This window comes from Talpa europaea (genome assembly GCF_964194135.1).
Source record: "Talpa europaea genome assembly, chromosome: 1".
NCBI lineage: Eukaryota > Metazoa > Chordata > Mammalia > Eulipotyphla > Talpidae > Talpa > Talpa europaea.
The window spans coordinates 99,249,050-99,269,649 of record NC_140073.1 but is presented as its reverse complement, the minus strand read 5'-3'; the positions used below and the strand labels follow the sequence as shown (position 1 = coordinate 99,269,649).

The 20,600-nt window shown below is 36.1% G+C and overlaps 1 protein-coding gene across 7 annotated transcripts in view; it reads right to left on the bottom strand.

Moving 5' to 3' along the window:
- The window catches only part of PKP4 (plakophilin 4), a gene marked incomplete at both ends in the record, with an annotated part of 155,755 nt that overhangs the window by 45,699 nt on the left and 89,456 nt on the right, over positions 1–20,600 (bottom strand). For 4 of the 7 annotated variants that reach the window (XM_084243145.1, XM_084243149.1, XM_084243146.1 and 1 more), the window contains 4 exons: positions 541–729; positions 5,393–5,945; positions 9,174–9,364; positions 9,469–9,600. In XM_084243145.1, coding sequence (XP_084099271.1) covers positions 541–729; positions 5,393–5,945; positions 9,174–9,364; positions 9,469–9,600 — 1,065 coding nt within the window. The remainder of the gene's footprint in view (positions 1–540; positions 730–5,392; positions 5,946–9,173; positions 9,365–9,468; positions 9,601–20,600) is intronic. The other 3 variants (XM_084243147.1, XM_084243148.1, XM_084243151.1) reach the window with 1 other exon arrangement.

The following is a 20,600-nucleotide window of genomic DNA, read 5'->3' as shown; positions in this document are numbered from 1 at the left end:
ATATGTTGTTAGTGCATTCCATCCCAGATTGAGTCCCTCATAAGGAATATTTATTTCACATTTTACACTTAAGCATTCAGAAGAAATCCAATATCTAAAAAGAGTAATACCAAATACACTTGGACTACATATATGCTAAATCAAAGACAGCCAAGTAACTCATGTATGGATTTCCTCCAAATACATGTTTTTTGGCAATTGACACTACAAAGATATATTCCAACAAAGGCTTTCTCTTTTATATCTGAAATACTTCTAACTCTTGAAGAATCTGATTTATAGCTCCATAAACTTATTTGTGAATTAACAGTACAATCACTATGCTCATTGATTACACAGAACTAAGATAAAAATGTATCACCTATAAATAGGTACTAAATGAACTTCTATTTTACTGTTTATTGATCTGCTGTCACAGCTGCTTATCTGACAACCAAATAGGCAATGTGATTTCATTCTAACCGGAACCCAATCTCAATAAAATCCTTCTATTCTTGGGCCTGCGAAACTGGGGAGCAGCCAGGCAGAGCCCACGCCCACCTGAGCCCGTGCGGTACAGCGCAGTCTGCGATCCCTGTAGCTCCACGGTACCATGATTTGGGCTGCGGTACACTGGGCTGTAGTAGGTCCTCCCCTCATATATAGGAGTGATGTGCAAGTCAGGAGACACAGCAGAACGAAGGTCTTGCCCCAGCTGGCTGTGCTGACTGGCATAGGAACTCCGTAAGCCTAAAGGCAGAAAAATGACACCATTAAGAAATTGAAAAGACTGTGGTGAGGTTAAAAGCATATCCTCTAACTAAACTACTAGGGACAATTTAAGTCTAAACAACAAAGCTTGACAAAGAGGGATGCCAGATGTGAAAAGGACACCATATACATTTTTAAAATACATTTCCTTGCTGTCTCTTGGCAGCAAGGAAAGTAATTTTTTTAATACTAACAACAACAAATTATTAAACAATTTGATACTCCAAAATTCACTCCCCAACTATAAGTTAATTTATGGTGGTGACCAAGAGAACGGTGACCAAGAAGAGAATGACCATTATCCCATTTTATTGTCAGAAGTATATACAAACAATGGGGCACCCCCTTCTCTTTTCCTGCAGAAATGCCCTGTTCTACCACATGGATGACTGGTTCTTTGGGGGTAGGGTCCACCACAGACCACACTGCTCTAAAGCCCAACACCTAAGATGACACCTACATGACAGTGATTAGTAAAGGCTGGTGTTCGAGAACTATATCGAAATATGTTTCTCAATTATTTTACCCATGGTTTTTAGAGGAAGAAGTGATATTTAACAAAATTTGGAACATGACCAGAAAACTAGTAACATTTGGTAAGTTTTATCAAGTCTTATTTTACTATTTGTTTTTCACTGTATTTTCCCTTTATTTAATTTTTAAATAAACACTGACTTTAATAGGCACCCACATACCAGAATCTTGTTTACCTTCTTTCTAGTTTAAAGGAAAAGGGCAAAGTTAGTATATTAATAGTAAATCATTTGAAATATTCTTTAATTCCAATTGTTAATAACTAATGTTCACACATATTTTATGACTAAAAAATAAATTTCAAACCCAAACATTTTATTTTCTTTAAAAAGTAGATTAGTATATTCTGCATTATGATACTCAGAAGTTTATGATTTCTCATCACTGGTAAGTAAAACTGTACCCTGGTGAGAAACCAACTAAGGTTACATTTCAAATATGAGTGAGAAAGCATAAACTTGTCTGCAGCCAGTCAGCATATATTAACTTTTTAAAAGATTGCAAATAATTAACATAACAACAAATTACAAATAGAATCGTTCATATCCTGTTAGCTCGGTTAATCACATCATAACTAAAAGCAAATGGGTCTGGATATGAGTGATAATTATGTGTTGCTTAGTGAGGAACGGGAAGAAAGTAAACACAAATGAATGACCATTACCTACCCTGGAGAGCACTGTGACAAGGTAAGAAACTAAAGGAACCAATGTGGGATTTAGAGCTACTGGCGCCTCACTCGCTGAAATGAAGCTCAGAGCTTTAAACAACGTTATAATTGGGGAATGACCCAGCCAAACCTCATTTCAAAAGCAAGGAAATTGAAAGTCCAAAAGGAAATGTGATTCATCTCCATCAGAGAGCTACTTCCTGGTAGGGCTGAGAGGAAACGCCAGGTCAGAGCTATCACTGCACACCCAACACGGGACACAGGACACAGCTATCCCTCAGACATCAATGAGATGTGGTGCGAGAAGCCTTGAACTCCAAAGATCTCCAGGAACATGAAAGAGCAAGGTTAGCTCTCCAAGGTTTCGTGAAAATGGATAGAACTCTAAAGATGAGTGCTGTTGTTCTCTTTTGAAGATTTCAATTTTTATTCACTGGCAGATTTCTCACTGGTAGCAGAATAGAAGTTCCATTTCTTTATGGAGCTCATGAGTATCCTGAACAAAAGTAACACTGTTTTTTACTAATAATGATATAAGTGGGAAGGTAAATGTACCTACTCCCTGATATTCTTATCAATATAAGGTGCTATTTTAACATGCAACAGACCAACAACTCCTAAATCACCGTGAAACTCTGAAGATCACTCACAAGAGGCCAGAGGCAAGGTGAGCACTAGTTGCTCCTGAAGTCGGTAGAACCCTGTGGCCCATGATATTGTAAAATAAGAACAAGCATTCTGTACCACTATCAGAATGTTATATTGTCACTGTGCAAGGATCTGGCTAGATTCTTCACTGGAATCCATGCAATATGGAAACTTTTATAAACGGTTACTAAAATTCAAGGAAAAGGTAACATGAGCTTTTTATCACTTAGCAATATAAAACACATACAGTAAAAGTCACTTGTTATAAAATTATTAGTGAGATGAATCTACTTTATATGACCGATTATAACACAAAGTAAAAGACAGAATTGTTAGATGTAGGACTTTCTTGTCATTAGAAATCTTTGTGAATAACATAGCAAAGACTGTCACAATTTTTTTTTTTTTTACTGCTCAGGCATTAAAACAAAACAAATTCTGCAGATTAACATTTCAAAAATTACAAAATTACATAGCCATTGTAGACTAAGTAAAAAGATTATGTGCAGAAAGCTCACTATAATAACTCAGTACCTCTATTGGAAGAGAAGTAATAAAGTGCCATGGATGTTAATAGAAATATTTTTTCCAGAGGCATTTCTAGGTTAATTTTTAAAAACCTCACTTCCCCTTTAAAAAATGAAGAACAATGCTCTTCCACAATTTTAATCCACTCAACAGTTTCTATTTGCAATTTCCAAATACACACTTGTTTACCTATTACAATGACATATGATTTAAAACTTTGATATTTAAGACATTAGAAATAAACAAATTTATCTTGCAAACAGATTCTTTTTATTCTAAAAACTTTGTAAGAAGCTATGATTATACTGAGATAATTTAGGGATGACACTGTTCTGTTGTAGGAAAATATTTATACACATATTGTATCATCATGTAAATTATGATGCCCAAATATCAAAAATTCTATTAAAAAATAGTTTCAGGCTTATCAATTAGCAGGTTATTAACCCTTTAAAGTCAAGAACCATAGCAAATGCAATGATAAGCATGTGAGTTTCTGAAGAATGAAAAGGAAGGAATTCACAAATTAGGATCCACATTCAGAATAAGTGTGTAGGTAGATGATGGGAAACAATGCTTCTCTACAACATTTTCAAGGAAACTGTTTGCTTCTTTTGAAGACTTCAGGGTTCTAGAAAAAATCTATGATGAGTTAGGTATAATTTTTTCCCCCTGAAATGCAAAGTCTGAGTTCACCAGCACTGTCACAGAAGTAGGCTTTTGAAACCAAAGGCAAGCAGCTCTCTCAGAGTAAAAAAAAGGGGACAGTAATTGTGTACTGACTTCCTTCTCTGAGCTTCTACTCATTGTACTGCAAACAGAGATTTCTGTATAGCTATTCTGTACATACATGGTGGGGGGGGGAATACAGAAACCCTCAGAACTATTTATCTTTTTAAGGTTTTCCTGGGAGGGAGAATTTCATAAATGAGTTCTGCCTCAGATTGCTGCTTTCTTTTCACAGGCATGCCAGAAAATATCTACGCCAAGAAAACTCATCTGAATGAGAAAGAAGTAGTTTTTCCACCAGGAATTTCTTTGAGCTTGAAATCAAGTTCAATATTAATTCTTCATGCAAAATTTATTCAATTAGCAAATCTCAAAAATGCTTTACCTTTCCCAGAAGCCATAAACTTACTGAATAAAAATAGTGAAAAGTTCTATAAATAAGAAATACCAAAGCCAAAGTCAAAAGACAAATTATACAATGGAAAAAATACTTGAGAAGTACATTACAGGGAGCTAATTTATTTCAAGTATAAAAAAGTTTTTACAAATTATAAAAATAGACAAAAGACCTGAACATGAGCTTTGCAGAAAAGAAATAAAATTGCTAATAAAATGCTTTACTTTAGTTATAACCCAATAAAAAACATTTAAAACAATGAAGCATAGTTTTTCATTACCATCATGTACCAGATGGAACACTCTGGCAATATGCAGTGTAGGTAAAGGGGTAGGGAATCAGGAACATGCTTAACAGCTTGGCATAGGAAACATATATAATAGAACCTCATCAGTGCAAAAGAAAAGAAAACACAACATGTGTACATCTGTGAGTGAGGTATGTGACTTACATATGAAACAAATATTCTAGAAGATACAGACTGGTGAGTGTGACTAGGTGAAGATACAGAGAAGACCTTTGCTTCTCATTTCATATTTTCCTGTATTGTATTGTTTACTATTGTACATAGGTTACTGTTAAAATATAAATCAAAATATTAAAGAGAAATTTCTGTTTTAATCTGTGTAGTATTTGAAGATAATTTATAAGAGCTTTGTGCATTTCCCATTGGGATCCCAAAACCAAGGCAGTAGGTGAGAAAATTGTTATTCTGGTCTACACTATTAAAGCATTTCTTAAGGAAAAAATTAAATGTTTAAGCAGATAATCTAATACTACCTCTTAACAGAATTCATGTATTTGGGTTTGGGTAGGTTTAGCCAGTAAAAAATTTATCACAAAAACAGAAAACAGCTTAGAATTCCAACCAATTCTTCTGAAATGCAGAAAAGTATCTTTTATACCCTAATATTATGAGGAGGAAGATACATTCATCACAAGAGTTCTGCTGATACAAAAACATGAAATTTCATGTACTAAGAATTACAGAGCTTGAAAGACAAGTCAGCCTGAAGTCTTCAGTGTAAACTTTGTGGTAAAACCTTTTTTCTATGTTATCATGCTCTTTTCCAGCTATGCTTGCATGGAAGATATCCTCACTGGGCTTTTAAGTAGGAGAGACACCCTGTACTCACCTGTCAGGCTGTCCGGCCGAGGTGGCACCATCCTCTCATAAATGTCATACTGCTGCTGTCCGAATTGTTCCATGTCGTGAACAGTCCTTTGCAGGGACGGTCCCAGATGCTGCGGTACAGCAGTCATCCCTGAGCGTTTAGGGGATGACGACCCCACCTGGCCTTGGGATGGAGACGCTACTCGAGTCTGTGCATCCGCCAGGGTCAGTGGTGACCCCACTCTGGTGGTGGTTTGGTACTGAGGGGTTGGTCCGTTGGGATTGGAGGTTTGTCGTGAGGTGACTGACCCAATCCGTCGTACAGTGGTAGGGGAGGCGGGTCTCTGAGTGGAGTAAGGAGAGGCTGCCCGCTGAGCAGGTAAGGTGGTGGAGGAATATGCACTGGGGTTTAGTGGTCGGGAGTCCGTCACTGATGGAGAGCCAAATCCACTACCCAAAGAAGTTCTCAGTGACCCCCTTGAAGGAGACACGCCTGTGCTGATAACATAAGAAGGAGACTGTGCTCTAGATGGAACCGAACTAACTCTTCTCATGGCCCGATTGGCTACTGATGGCTGATGAAAAGGGGAAAAAAAGGAGAATGGGTTTATCCAGGGTTTTATGTCCATTGTCATACAGTAAAAATGCACATAGCTCACCACAGAGTATGAAGTCATATGTATTTTAGGTATCTAAGTTTGTTTTCCTTCGTACCCATTAGAGCTAGATCTAAAATTTTCCTGGGCTTTCTTATTCTGTATTTTTTGGGAGGTTTTTTCCCCTTCAAAATGCTGTAGTCAATTAGTAGAAAAGAGATTTAATATTCCCTTTTCTTTTGTCTTTACATTTTTGACACTCTAGCCAATGGATTTTCCACAATACATGAAATGTCATATTAAGTTAATGAGTGGAATAAATGAATGTTGAGTCTCACAAGGGTTTGCGTCCAATGCTCTCCTCAGAATTTACTCTCAAGAGAGCTTGGTCACATACTTCTAGCCAGATTTGTCTCTTCAGCTGATTTCAGCTCTTTCTTTCTACATCCTTTCATCTACCAGCTCTTATCTTCAAATAGTGGACTTAAAGAAATGCAAATTAAGGTGCCCCAAATTCTGTTCCAATAGGCGGAACACTCAAACTCTCTGCTGAGCCCTTAGCCTAACCCACTGGAAAGACCAGAATGGGAATGAAGAACATTTCTCCCATGGCTGCACCTTCTATGATTCTGTTGAACTGTTAACACTGCGTCTCTGATTCCTTTCTTGATGCAGTGTAACAATGAGAAAAATGGTGGTGGGACTGGGAAACTGACCTGAGGGGAATAGGCATGGGGCACATACTAGGGCCCTGGGTTACAAGCCCCGATCCAGGCTGCTTTGCATTCTTCAGTGATTGTCCCCTTTCACTTTTAGTTGCGGCAATCAGGAAAACAGATATGATAAGGAATTTAAATGTCATAAGAGAATGCATGCCTTGTCTCTAGGTGTCTTGAGCAACTGGACTAGCTGAAACACCTCAAGACTGTATGTATGCTCAAGGTCAACAATTCTGGGAAGGCAATAACCATGGAGAGGAGATCTGGGAAGGGAAGAGGATGGTAAGCCAATAACAAGGCAAGACAGGTGAAGTTTAAGTATTAGTAGATAGCTGGAAAATTACAATTTGTACTTGGGATTTCCCAGTAGTGCTAACAATAAGTAAAGAAAATCCCATATAGCCACCAATGTGTTTCAGAGACCTCCTTGCAACCTAATTCTTCAACACTAGGAACAAAATCAACTTATCGTAAGTTGAAAAAAAAGGACAATTTTTGTAGTTAAGATAATTACTATTCAAAAGTCACTTCAGACCTCCTGACATGGTAATTCACCTAAGCAGATAAAAGCTTCTCAAATGTTTCCATCCAAGTTTCGCTAACAGTAAAGAAGCAGATGTATAATTTGAAGACAGGTTTGCAGCCTGAAGTAGCTTGCTACAGGCACAAGATTTCCTGTTTCAGCTTAAATATTCATGTACTATATTTGTATTTGTGTTAATAGAAACATTTGCCATTAGTTAAAACCTTCCCATTATTTAAAAACTTCCCTCTAAATTGCTGAGTGAAAGTACTCGAGTTGTATTATGCTTCTCCCTTGGCATCAGGAACCTCGGCCTACTGCTCTGGTATTTTCATTTTCTCATATTGCTTTATGAGAAGCATAGTATTTGCCTAACTTTCTTGATCATCTTGCTATTTTTCAGCTCCATAGAATGCTCAGAGGATATCTGGACAGATAGTTATCCTCATTGGTTACTACCACTTAGGAATCCTACCCCTTCTATTAATTCTGACATATGCCAGGAAACTAATGTGAATCAAGCAGCAATGAGTTAGGTGTTGAAGAGTTTTTATAAATGCAATTTCAGTATTTTTTTTTTTTGACTATCAAGATAGAAAACCTTAATTTACCAGAATAGGTATGCTTTTGTATAATAACTTTCTCTAAGTGGTAATATCTATATTTTAGCAAAGGAAAGGTGTGTTTTCAGGGTACAATTCCAGAGAAGGCAAGAACAAGTTAGAATGTGCCAGTGTCACTTTGTATAGGAGTGAGAATATTCCTCCTCCCTTTAGGACTCTTTATAGAATATTTTAACTCTAGAATTTATACACAAAATCTGAGGGAGATTGTCATACTTAAACTAGCCTTACAAAGAATGTTGAAAGGAATTCAACCTGAAGTAAATTTTTATTTATGGCTGAATAAAATTCCAATTTGTGGATATTCCTTATCTTCTTAATCCAGTCTTCTGTCAGTGGACACTTAGGTTGTTTTCATGTTCTAGCTATTATAAATAATAATGCAATAAACATTATAGAGAGTATGTTTGATGGTTCTACAGTCTACAGATATGTTTTAGGTTCTTTGGATAGATACCCAAGAGAGGATTGTCATAAAGAATTTGCATATTCATTTTTAAGCTAAATCCAAAGCATTTTCTGTAATGCTTTCATCAGTTTACATTCCCACCAACAGAGTAATACGATTCCCTTTTCACCATATCCTTTCCAAAACTCTTTGTTTAAGGTGTTTTTAATATGTGTCATTTTCATGAGCATGAGATGGTATCTCAATGTGCTTGTAACCTACATTTCTCTTGTTGGTAGCAATGATAAGCATTTTTTCCATGTGTCTGTTGGCCTTCCATATATCCTCTTTGGTGAAATATCTATTCATATCATGTCCATATCTGTTTCTCATTTATGAATTGAGTTTGTTATTTCCATTGCAAATTGTGTGATTTTTCTAGTATATCTTAGCTATGTATATATGAGGTATATATCTTATCTTAGATATACAGTTAGCATAATATATATTTTATCTAATATATAGATAATTTTATTTAATATATCCCTGACAGGTAATTGTAAATATTTCCTCCCCTTAAGTAAGATGTGTTTTAATTTACTGTTGTTTTCTTTCACTATATAAAAACTTTTTAATTTGAAAAAAAAAAAAAAAAAAAACCCCTCAGGGACTACAATATTCCACCTAATTCTCTTAACCCTTGGCTGGGCTCCTCCCTGCACGCTAACCTTCCTGCTTCCAGAAAAATTATTCTATTGTGTGGAATTCATTAGAATTCACTAATTAATAGAAACCAATATAGTTTAAGTTTTATGCCTTCAAGTTCCTTAATATCACAGACTGGAATATTATAAAATGACTTTGCTATTTTATTCTACAAATTCAAAATTGTATGCCTTGCTGTTACTTTTAGGAGCGTATTTCTTTACAAGGAGCTTGATGTGTTTGACTTACCTGAACCAGTGTTTGTCCTTCAGCTCTTGAATTCCGCACCAAGTGGTTATTAGTTGATCCTATGAATGAATGCTGCTGTCTGTTATCTGCCTTATTTAAATTCTGGCTGTTGTGGAAACTGCCTGCTTCCTGGTATCCACTGTCAGAATAAGAATTCATTTGTGTTGAACTTCTTGAGTTACCCAATGATCCTGCAGGAATGAAATTAGCATGAAGTTTATTTTATTCTTTAATGCCCATTTTCAAAAATAAAGTAATAAAGCCAATCCAATACTTAAGAGATAATACAACAGACCCTCACTTTCATGGAGAGATGTCTGTTCTGGTGAATAGAGGGTCCCTTGTTCTGGCTCTGTCCTAATGAGATAGTTGTTGGGATGGACAGCGTCAGGAACTCTAGGTTTGCTTACACCAGTATTTGGCACATCTGTAAGAAAAGATTAATCAGCTAAAAAGCTAATCACAATGTTACAGAAAAACCTGCTCAAAAAAAAAAAAAAGGTTAAGCTATTTGTCAGTAACATCTTATAATCTATATATTCATACAAGACTGTTTCAACTCAAACTGCAATTTGACTATAATATGAAAATGTTCCACACATTCAATTTATTAGTATATTTTGCTAAATGTCATGACTTTATTCTGATTACCGACCTCAAATACATTTATACTCCTATTAAGTTCTCAAAACTGACCTTTTTCCCACTTGAAAAACTCTCTGGTGCCTTCCTACAGGAGGATTAACAAAATCTGGGTGAGAATGGTAAGCAAGTATTTTTAAAAAAGATTCTCCCTATCTCAAACTTTGGAAATGAAAACTGACACAGTGTTCATATTATTAAGGCTGGTGATAAAACCTTTAAGGCAGGGCTAGTTTTTTATATCCTTTCATATCATATAAAATCAAAGGTACTCTATATAAAGTTGAAAACAATAGAAATTTTAATCTCTTACCCATTTGTTTTATTAGTCTTTTTCCAGATAAATACAAATAAATATAACCATTTAAAATGATCATTGTTTCCTCTAGCCAAAACAGTCACTTTCATTAACCTAATTTTTAATTTTATCATTTTGCCAACTTGCACTTAAAAAAATTCTCTTCCCTATTTTAACTTTTTAATACTATAATTCAGTTGATGTAGATCATACTGCCTTTTCCCCAATTCTATTCAAGTATGTCCTTTTTTCAATTTTGTTTAAATATGTCCTCTTTTCTCCAGTATCCTTGTCAAAATCTATTTGCCCATGTTCTGATTATCATCACTATAATTCTTCAAATTTAACCTTCCTATTGCTAACAATTTTTTTTTTCAGGAATGCTTATTTTCACTTCAAGGGTTTAAATTAAGTCTGTATCACATTCTGAGTTGAACACACAATCTAAGAATTTCAATGCCTTCATTAGTCTTTCCGTTCTGATTTTCTTCCTTTACCTATTCATTACTACCCCATCAATTTGCCAGTATCTAAGATAAAGTTATGAGAATGTAGAGATATTGTATATGCCTGTGTGTTACTGTCTAGCGCCAAGGAGCTCAGGAAAATTTCCTAAAGGTAGTAAAATCTAAGCAGTATACACTCACAAAAGGAGTCAGTGTTTCTTTCATTCCTTTTTTTTTTTTTTAAAATAACACAACACCATCTCTTTGCATGAGAATATAAGCTCAGGAGTGCAGAGACTCTTGTCTGATTTACTTGTTATTCTCACTGCCTAGGAAAGGTGCCTAGCACACTTAGTAGGTGTTCGGCAAAATTTGTTGAACAAATTCCCAGAAAGAATGACAGCTTCTTTTTTCTTGAGTGATGATTCATGTCTGACATTGTACTGTGCTTCACTTCAGAGTGTTCCCTAAAGTTTATCTGTATAAAATCAAAATTTTAGGCACTGGTGATCAAACCTGTTTGGAAAGTGAATACAAAATTTATGGAAGAACTGGGAGATTCCCCTGTATTCTAAACCTTTGATTGGATGTCAAATTCAGTACAATGTTTTATTTCCTATCCTGCAGAAAGATTTGCTGACATGCTTAATACAGGTTTTTAACAACTTGTCTCCTGATTTATCATTTGACTGTATACTTCTAGGTGGAAGGGTTCTGTGACAGTTCTGAATTCTTAAATTTGGAATCTCAAAAAGATCACAGATTGTATATGGTTTCACAGGAGTACACTGAAACATGATCTTTGTCTTTGTCAAGCTGATAATGTCTGAGAGTGACCTGCTTCATTTTAGGTCTTCTATTAAGAGTTTCCAAAGTTTTAAACATTCTTAGAGATCAATTATTGAAGGAATTTTAATAAGAGCTAAGTAAAATACACAGTCTGCTAGGCTAGAAGAGTGTCACAGGGAAGGGAATGCTGGGAACAGTTATACAAGATATGGTCTAAAATCAAGAGCTATGCAGTGCTCCACCCCTTTCCTCCAGCAATGGAACACTGGAAATCAAATTGGAATGACAATGAACTACAGATACCAAGGTGGTAACTTCAAGACTTCTCATAAATGTAAAAATGTACTGTTGTGTAAAAAGTGAAAGATGTTTAGATTGTTCTTAGCTTTCGCATTAGTACAAGATAAAGCATGGAGCAATGCATCAACTTTTCCCTTGGAAGCAGTAGGTTGACACAGTACAGGATCTGAAAATACATCACCTGGAAACCTGAAACCATTATAGTTCTGCATATGCCACCATCTTTATATATATATATATATATATATATATGAAGTATTATATATATTATATATATTATAATAATTTTTAGTATATATATTATAGTATTTTAGTATATAATATATATTATAGTATATATAATATAGTATATAATATATATTTTAGTATATATTATAGTATTTTAGTATATATATTATAGTATTATATATTATATTATATATATTATATATATAAAGTATTAGGAATTATTAAATAGGAAAAGAGAAAAGCACTCTAAAAATATGTACCTCAGTGTAGTGTCTCTTCACCAATGGAACAAGCAATTGTGCTTAAACTATTTTTAAGAGAAGCAATTTAAAATAAATGATCTTAAACAAAATAAACACAAATCATGAGATACATAATTCCACATTGCTGATTCTAATAATACTTAGCAGAATTAGTATCTCAGAAAATACAAAAATAAACAAAATAATCCCAAATGAACAATGTATTCTTTTTCCTTTTTTTTTTTTTTTTTTTTTTGGTGGGACCCTCGCCAGAGGCTGCGGGCAGCCTCACAGCCCAGCGCTCAACCGCTGTGCCACCAGGGGAGGCCCAGTGCCTGTTTCTTATAAGTTGAACTCTATACTATGAATAAGGTCTTCAGTAGAATTTTAAAAGATTTTTTGATAATTATATGGTAGAGTAGGTAACTGAATTGATTATCAGAGACTACTTGGTAAACTAAAATATTTAAAGAACTTGAGAATAATGAAAAAGTTAAAGACATCTACCTAATTTTTCATCTCTTAATAGGGTGGGAAGAACAAATTCTAAAATCAAATTTGACAGGGCAATAGAAGACAAAAATAAAGTTATTTTAAAGTTTCATCAAAAGGACTTTGGTCATCTTTGTCCTTCTGTAATAAAGCCTGATGCTAATGAGCATCTTCAAAGACAAAATGATACTGACATCTCTTCTGAATCACTGAAAGAAAGTTAAATTATTTTTCAAATTCACAGATTATATGATATATACACACATAAATGTATGTTGACACAGTCACCATGCCGCAAATAAATAAAAACCCATTTTCTAATTACTGAATAAAATATTTTTACTGTAGTATGCTAAGGTCCTCAAATATTAATTATGCATTACTTATGCAATCTTACTTTGAAATGAATGTCTTTTAAAAACATCTGCCAGATGAAGAATGGAAAAAGATACTAGTCAAATTCACTAGGGAAGCCACAGAGATTTCCAGAATGGAGTTGATTACTTCATGGTCAATGCTGTAAACTATAATTAAATAGTTGGCAAGTTGTGGTTTAGCACAAATCAGAACATGAAATTGATAGACATTTTTAAGAGTAAAGATGGCAAACACAATGTGAATGCTACTTCTTTAATCTGGGTACTGAAGAACGTGTGTTACTTAAGAAAATAAAATCATGGGCCTCCCCTGGTGGTGCAGCGGTTGAGCGCTGGGCTGCGAGGCCGCCCGCAGCCTTTGCAGCGCTGGTTCATTCCCCGGCCACTGGCGAGGGTCCCACAAAAAAAAAAAAAAAAAGAAAATCACAAACATGTTTTCTGGTATACCAGAAATATACTATGGGGCATTTTCAAACATCAAGTTAGCATCTTCTAAGAAAATGCATATTTAAAGAAAATGCATATTTAAAAATGCATATTTAAATGCACAAGTTTCAAGGTAGAATGAAATAATGTCCATCTGGGAGATGACAGAGGTATGGTGCTTCTGGCCTCTTAGATTTCATCAGAGTGCCCCAATGTCAAAGAAAAAAAGTTATTAATTAGAAAAGGTAGAAACAATTTAGTGGATAATGGCCAGTAATGCCATAAGGCTAAGAAATCTGGTGTATTTTTCACTCCGTTAAAGCTAACAGTAAAAGGTGAAATATGAATTACTTTATGTTTTCTGTGTATACCACTTAAATATATACCAAATATACATAAAAATATGCCTCGTAAAAAAGAACAAGGCTTTTAAAGAACGGTAAATATTCTAATGCCTCTGCTTTGTTAAACTATATGCCTCACTGTTTATGCTATATGAAAAGACAGAGGTCTGTACTGTGTGTAAAATCACCATGGAAACAGGAACCTAGAGCTTTAGTGTATACAACCCTGTAATCAGTCTTTCACAGTCCAGCATGCAGTAACCTAGTGCTACATTCTCCTTGTTTGTGCCTGTTCTGAGTTGCTATGACATAAAAGGGTTTGTCTTTAAATAAAAGATAGTTCAGTGGAGTTTTGGCAGGACTTGTGGGACAGTAACAGCGAACAATGTTAAGGCAAATGAGAACTCACTTTGACAGTTAAGGGAATTGAATATGTCATGTTTCTTGCAAATCTGGGTTATGGGTTGAGGTTCAGCTATCCTACTCAGAGGGGCAACAATTTGTAGAAAATACGAAAGAATAATTTTATCTTGTAACTTCTTAGATGACCATGGGACTTTCCACTCCCACATGACCAAAGACTCAAGAGGGAGTCTGTTTCTACAGAGTTGCAATATTTTGGTGCCTTCTATGGCTAAGTAAAGTCTTTGGACAAATTCTGAAAGACATGGGAGATGGCTCTGAAAAGACTTCTCTTCAGTAACTTCTTTGATATACATGATTCAGCTACAGCAGGTAACTTTATTACAGGAGGAAATGAGATTACTGGGAAATACTTTTGAGTGAGTATGTTAACAGTGATGTAAATGAGAAGCATAAAAACATGCTTTGGTCCATAGAAGATACTGAATATTGACTGATATTTTAAGAAAATTACAGATACTTGGAATTTGTTGACTCAAATATAACTACTGTATATGTTATTTCCTTTAAAAGTTGGCTTTTAGGGGCCTCCCCGGTGGCGCAGCGGTTGAGCGCTGGGTTGCGAAGCTGCCCGCGGCCTCTGCGGTGCCGGTTCGATCCCCGGCTGCTCCCAGGCCACTGGAGGAGGGTCCCACATGGCGCGCAGACCTCTCCTGCCGCCCGCTGCTCCCCTCAGCAGTGTACTTCGGTCCTTCTGTCTGCTCTGCTCCCCGCTCTGGCTCTGGTGAATTCTCTCACCCTCCCGCACTTCTGACTGTACCCAGTGCATGTATAAACAAAACAAACAAACAAACCAGCAAACAAATAAAGCATGCCTCTATTAAAAAAAAAAAAAAAAAAAAGTTGGCTTTTAGTAGCCTCCCTGGTGGCCTACAGGTTAAATCTCAGTGCTATCACCACTAAGGCCTCAGTTCTGATCCTGGCCAAGGAGCCAAGCCACGTGACGCGGCAGACCTCTCCTGTCTCACCTGCTGTGTACTTAGCAGTGTACTTTAGTAGATCTGCCTGTTCTGCTCCCCCCCAACCCCTGCCCGTCTCTGGTGAATTCTCTCAGCCATGCTCCTCTGGCCTGCACCCCAGTTCTTCCATGCAAAACAAAAAACAAACAAACAAACAAAAACACACCACACAAAAGTTGTTTTTTAGTGGAAGTAAAGACCATGTTTCTTGAAACTTTTCCTGATCTGGTTAGGTTATTTTGAGCATATATAGGTTCTTGGGTCTTGTGTAACATACATTGTCTTTTAAATATTAATACGATAATAGCTCGAAAGATTTCATGCAGCTAGAAAAATGTGAGAAAAGTCTTGGAAAATAGAATAGATTAATAAATATCTTCAAGTTCACGTTTATCTTTGCTCGGAATGTCAACTATTTTGAAACAGTAAAAGCTCATTATCTGGATTTAATATTGCAGTTAAAGCAAAGTTTGTGTATGTATAAACTGGCACAGACTGCTTTATTTGACTTCTACAATGACAAATCTGGAAAGTATTTTAGTTTTGCACGTCACTAAAGAGATCTCCTGTTCATAAATATTTTAAAATACCTAAATTCTGCTCAGGTATATAAAGTGACAAAAATAATTTTCAGAAAAAAAATAAAATTAACAGGAATTTTCACAAATAGTTATATTAAAATGGGTATTTATTAAATATTTTTAGACGGTACAAATTAAGATACAGGTGTCACACCTACGATCAAAAGCTTATTTTGTATATCTACAAAAGGAAACTAGAACAACAGGAGTTTTAGAAACAAAGATGAATAGAAATGGATCACACATGGAAAGTGTCCAACACGTGAGTTTAACAAAAGGCTGTGAGGCTTTCACCTTCTGTGGAGAAAGAAGAAAAAAGAAAAAGGAATTCACTATGTAAAAAGTCTGTCTGCAGAAAACAAGTGTTCAAAAATCACTTTTCAATGACATATTATATTCCTTTCATGGAAAACTATGTTACCAAACATAGAAATGGAATATATGGTAGGATAGATTCTCTGTTAAAAAACAAAAGAACATTTCTTTAATAAAAAAATATAAACTGGTAAAGAATGATATTCACCATCAAAAGAAATGAATGGGTCAGGTCTTCTGAAACTGTCTATACAGTTTTTTGTTTTTTTTTAAACCGGAGTATCGTTTTTGGTATAAATTATCAAGGTAAGTCTAAATGAAGACTAACTCTGCAAAATGAAATTTGGAGTTAGAGAGAGTAGCATTTCTGTTCTTTCCCAAAGTAACAGCTGTAACCTGAGGAAGTGTGGTTCTGTGTGCTGAGGAGGGAGTACTGGGAAAAAGGAGCTTTAAGACTTGACAACTTTCATTTTATTTTAGATATTTCATAGACTATTCACATTATCACTAAAAGCATGAGAAAATTTAAATATTTATTTGACAGGTTTTCAGGAAACAAAATATTAAAGGCTAAAATTGGCTACTTGATTTTTACATGAAGTACAAACACTTTAATTAAGGTTTTAGGGGATGTGTTCACATACCAACTATATTAAGTAGTTTACAAACATTCAGATACATGTTTACTAAAGCAAAAGCTAATTTTGTTATTTGGTGGTTGTTATCCATGCACAAACAGTGAGAAATGTGCAGGTCTAAACCAGCTAAAGGCTGATGCCCAAAGCATTACAGGTAATTTTGCTTAACAAGGGTTCATTTAGCAAAATCCCAACTGCATGGAAACACACTAAATAACATTCTCTTGCTTGGAAAGCACATGTCCTCCGTCCATAGCTGGTTTCATTTATGTTGGGGCTAATCTTCAGCACACAGACAACAGTAGGATGGCTGTAGCGCATGTGACCCTGATGTAGGATTTAAACCCTGATATTCTGGATTCTTTGTTTAAAGAATTTGTTCTATTTGTTTAAAGAATTACATCTATTACATTATGCTTTTTGTAGTTGCTAAGATCAGTAGATTCAAGTGCTAGCAGCCTATACCTTCTATTTTCAAATCCCCCATCGACCTTTCTCCTAATGCAATGAATCTTGAGTTTTGTTGCACCCTGCAATCACCTGGATTGGGGGTTGGTGAAGAATTTAGAAACTATTACTGCCTTAGATCCATGCCCAGAAATTCCAATTAAATCAGCCTTCCTTGTGGTCTGAATAGTAAGATTTTTCAAAACTCCAAGGGTGATTCTAGTATGTAGTAGGATTAAGTATATAGGGGATTTTGTATATATTGACAATCTTTATTTGAATTATTTTATTAGGGGATACAAACTGATGATTTCCCTTATTGTGTTATTCTTCCTACATTTATCAGCAGAATTATTTTGGCATATTTTGGAAATACTTACATAGCACTAATACCTAGGATTATGCTGAAATACAATCTGTATAAACATGCAAGATAAACTTTTAATTACTAGTAATCCAATTAATTTAATTTTCAGTAAAGCAGTAGTTCTTAAATTTGCAGAATAGAATCATCTTTAAAGACTACTGATGCCTAGCTTGAATCCCAGACTTTTGCATTTAATTGTTTGGGAGGAGGCCCAGACATCAAGGTTTTAATAGCTCCACAGGTGATTAAGTTTGATTGTTGCTTGTTTTGGTAGTAGTTGTTGCATTTATGTTGACAGAAAAATGTAACTGGTCATTCTGGGACAGATGTGAAAATAAACAAAAAAAATAAATCTGATAGGAAACATGATAATTTTATCTAATTCCAAGATCAGGTTGATCCTCAATTTTCACAAGAACTAATTAAATAATAAACAGAGTGGTATGCTGAAGTATCCACAAAATGTTCTGATTTAATGAATATTAAATAACTATGCTTTTAAAGGACTTTACTGTTTAATCTGTCATTAAAGTCTACGGTATAGGGAAATTTGAAACAGGATTTTTTTTTTTAAATTAAGTCAAATAACATTAAACTTTTAAAGATTCACAAACATTTGTACTCTATACTCTGGAAGTATAGTAAGCACAGAAGGCACAACAGGTGGCATAGGTAGGAGCATGTATTTCTGGGGACCCACGGACCCTGAGAGTTGCATGAACATTATTTTAAACTAAGGGCCATTCAAATTCAACAGAGGCAGAAAGAAGTCTTACAGCTTCCCTTACTTCCTTAAAAGAAGAAACTTCTGGAAGTCAGGCTTCCAAGGATCATCTCTGGAAGACTTTTATGGCATGAAGAATATCTTTCACATCTATAAAAAGAAACAATTCACAAACTTCCTTATCTACCATTTGCTCCCCTAGAAACCCATTTTCCTTCCCATAAAAGCCTTTTCTGTTGGCTTCCACTCCTCTATTGAGTTAGATATATAAGCTCCTAACTTTAGTCAATTAGAGAGTTATTTCTTCTGGGTGCTCCATATGCGTATGATGAATATATATTTTTTCCTTCTATAATTTCTGTCTGTTGTCAGTTAAATTCACAGGTATCTAGACATAAAAACTAAGAGGGTGGGGAGAAAGTCTTCCCTCCCCCCGTATATTGTTAAGCAATTTTAGTGGGCAATTTGACACTATTTATCAAAACTGAAACTTAATCACCCTTGCCCAAGCAGTCCACTTAAAAAATGTAATCGACAAAGATACATTCAAACACCAGAGCAAGTTTTTACCATTTTTTGGCCAAAGTAAGAACTTGTAAGAACCAAAATGCCCTCTAATAAGGGACTGGTTACACATAATTTCTAAACAGTGGGTATTACTCAGCTATTAAAAAGGAGTAAATTCATATGATGACACAGAAATAAATGCAGTTTTACTATGTTGGTAAGGAAAAAAACCTAAGTGGTAGAACAATGTATATAGCATATCCTCTTTGTGTTAAAAACAAAACAAGCCCACATGTTTGACTATTTACACACATTCAAAAGTTTGGTGTGTTTTATTACAGACTTTCATATATATACAGTTGTATTGAAGCATGGTGACCTGACATGAGCAGCCTGATAACCTTTTGCTCAGTTCCTGGTATGCAACTTAGTTCCTGGTATGAGTCTGGCTTCATGTTAGACCATGTACCACAATGAGGCAGAATGGACCTGGGGTATCCCATGACTACTGAACCTTTTTCTCACTCCTTGGTATGTCACTATAGAGCTCGCCTTTTGGTATGTAGCCACATCATATCTGACCATGCACAGCTGCCAATGCAGACCCACCTGGAACCTTGTAGAAACTGAAAGTGTGTATAAGCTCCTGACTTCCTACAGACTGGGCTCAGCTTTTGGATGCGAATCTGCTAAGTCAGCACTGGTGCAATAAACCTGCTTCTTGTTAGCCCTGGTGTCTAAGTTTCCCTTGTGCCATATAACATTTCTGGTGCACTGGGTGGGAAACGGGAGACGGTATATTCACCTCCCTTGACCCCAGAAGATTAGACCAGACACCAGGGAGGCTGACCCTCCTAGTAGCCACTTGGTCAATTATGCAGGAAGAGACTCCACATCCCCTGATGCTCTGTGGCATCTCCTGGGTGCAACAGAACCTACGGGACCAAGAACCAGGTAAGGAAGCCCACTTCCATGGAAAAAGGTTAAAAAAAAAAAAGAATAAGGAGGCCTCCCTGGTGGCACAAGGGTTAAGACGCAAACTATGAAGCTATCCGCAGCCACTGCAGCACGAGTTTGATTCCCGGCCAGCCAGGGAGCTACCCACAAGGCACAGCAGACCTCTCCTGTCTCGCCCCCTGCTCCCCTCAGCAGTGTATTTCAGTACATCTGCCTGATCTGCTCCCCACTCTGTCTCTGGTGAATCCTCTCACTGCCCCCCATACCTCTGCCCTGTACCCCAGCTTTTGTATGCCTAAATAAATAAATCTTTAAAAAAAGAGAAAAGAATAAGGTAATAAGACCCGGCCCAGAGGTCCTGCCCTGAGTGGTAGAGGGGAGCCTGATCACCTCCTGTGAGTCACCTGAGTAACCATAAATATATGCTGAATCCGTGACTCCAGAAGGGTAAATAGCAGAGGGCGATGATGTAAGTGAGTCACCGGAGTAACTGTAAGGTGAAACCAGCACTCCACAAGGGTAGAGGGCGATGATGTGAGTATGGCAGTGTGAGCGCTCTTTGTGTGAATGAGACACAGCTGATAAGCTGTGGTGTGTGTGGAGTGCTGTTTCAAGGTTTGGTGGTTACCTCATAGGCTTAAGGCGACCCCACACAGGGATCCTAATGTGGGCTTATAACATCTCGCCAATGCTAAGAGGCACCAAAATTCTCAAGAGAGAAGCAGCAGAAAAGGATGAAGTGAATCAACTGAGTCCACTGGGTGGAATGGGTGGACAACAAAGTGAGGAAACACCAACACCACAGGGTGCATTTTATATAACTTTAAAAAGGGTTTTAGGGATACTATGGTATTAAATTGTTTCCCAAGAGATCACACACTCTCTGTAAAATTAATTGGGTTAAGTTTTGAAGTAGGATGGCCAT